General features: G+C 41.5%; 1 protein-coding gene across 1 annotated transcript in view; it reads left to right on the forward strand.

The window, feature by feature from the left end:
• The window catches only part of LOC134015748 (yjeF N-terminal domain-containing 3-like), a gene marked incomplete at its 5' end in the record, with an annotated part of 8,936 nt that extends 8,473 nt beyond the window's left edge, over nucleotides 1–463 (forward strand). Inside the window, 1 exon segment of the mRNA XM_062455293.1 lies at nucleotides 1–463. This exon segment is cut by the window's left edge and continues 230 nt beyond it. Within this exon segment, the coding sequence (XP_062311277.1) occupies nucleotides 1–100 (100 nt within the window).
• Nucleotides 464–1,108: the final 645 nt, after the last annotated feature.

A 1,108-nucleotide genomic window follows, 5' to 3' on the forward strand; every position in this document is an offset into this window, starting at 1 on the left:
TTACTGTGCTTTATTGTCAATGTGCTTTCTCTCAAAGGGGCATAGAGCAGGTTGCGCTGTAGTCCGAATTTGCTCTGTTTTGCTAAACACAGTACAGTGAAGATCTTATTTAGTCCTCGAGTGGTTTGAGTGTTTTTGCGATGGTCTGAGGAGTTTTTGGTGTGAGTTTTCATGTATATGGCAACATTACCCTCTGTGTCATTCCGTTCTAGCTCAGAGATGTTATCCTGATGATGGATGGTGAATGTGTTGGGCTGTACATTCAAGATTTCGCTGACTGATGACTGTCCTTTGATTCAGAGTTTTTTGGGATCAAAATTGTTCTCCTTTGTTTGTTCTTTTCTCTACATCAATCTAAACCGATGTATTTTCTTTACTGAACACGTAATAGCATATGTCTGTACTTGTGCATTAGCGTTAGCTCTTGGTCCTGTAATAAAAGTTTTATCACTTAGCATCTTGAGCACCTTGTGGTTCCTGACAACTTTTTTCTGTGATGGTGAGGCACCCGGAGTAGGGGTGTAATAACAACATTCTTAGAAGGAGGTCACTGTGTCAGAGGTTAATTGACCAGGGATTATTAATACCGTCATGGCTCTTATTACAATCCTTATTCTTTTGGTATTTTTGATTTATTAATTACTTATCAATCTATTCGTTCATTAAATTAATTATTCAACATGTATTTTCTGTCCCCCTCCGCCTCAGTACAGTCGCTGACAAAGCACATGCTCACATCCACAAGCACGTCTTACACCGTGTTTTAGATGAACGGCATCCCGTGTGTGACATCACTTCCTCCCCTTCATTTAATCAGTGGTTGTTAGAAAAACTGTTGTTAGAAAAAACACAAAACTGAACCAGAAGCCCAACATCTGTCAGTGTCAGGCCGTCCGAGAATGCCAAACGTGACGCGGAGCTCTGCTCACCGTCGCGGTTTGCCTATACAGGAGGCCAGCTATAACTCTCAGCCTGGTTACTGCTGTCCAATTTAGCAGGGGAAAATTGCTAGCATGCCTCTTAGCTCTGATGATGAATGGCATATGGCAAAAACACGCCAGAGGACCAAGTTCATTATTTTTTTGGCGTCTGACAAATTCTAATTCCG

Source organism: Osmerus eperlanus, unplaced genomic scaffold, assembly GCF_963692335.1.
Source record: "Osmerus eperlanus unplaced genomic scaffold, fOsmEpe2.1 SCAFFOLD_682, whole genome shotgun sequence".
Taxonomy (NCBI): domain Eukaryota; kingdom Metazoa; phylum Chordata; class Actinopteri; order Osmeriformes; family Osmeridae; genus Osmerus; species Osmerus eperlanus.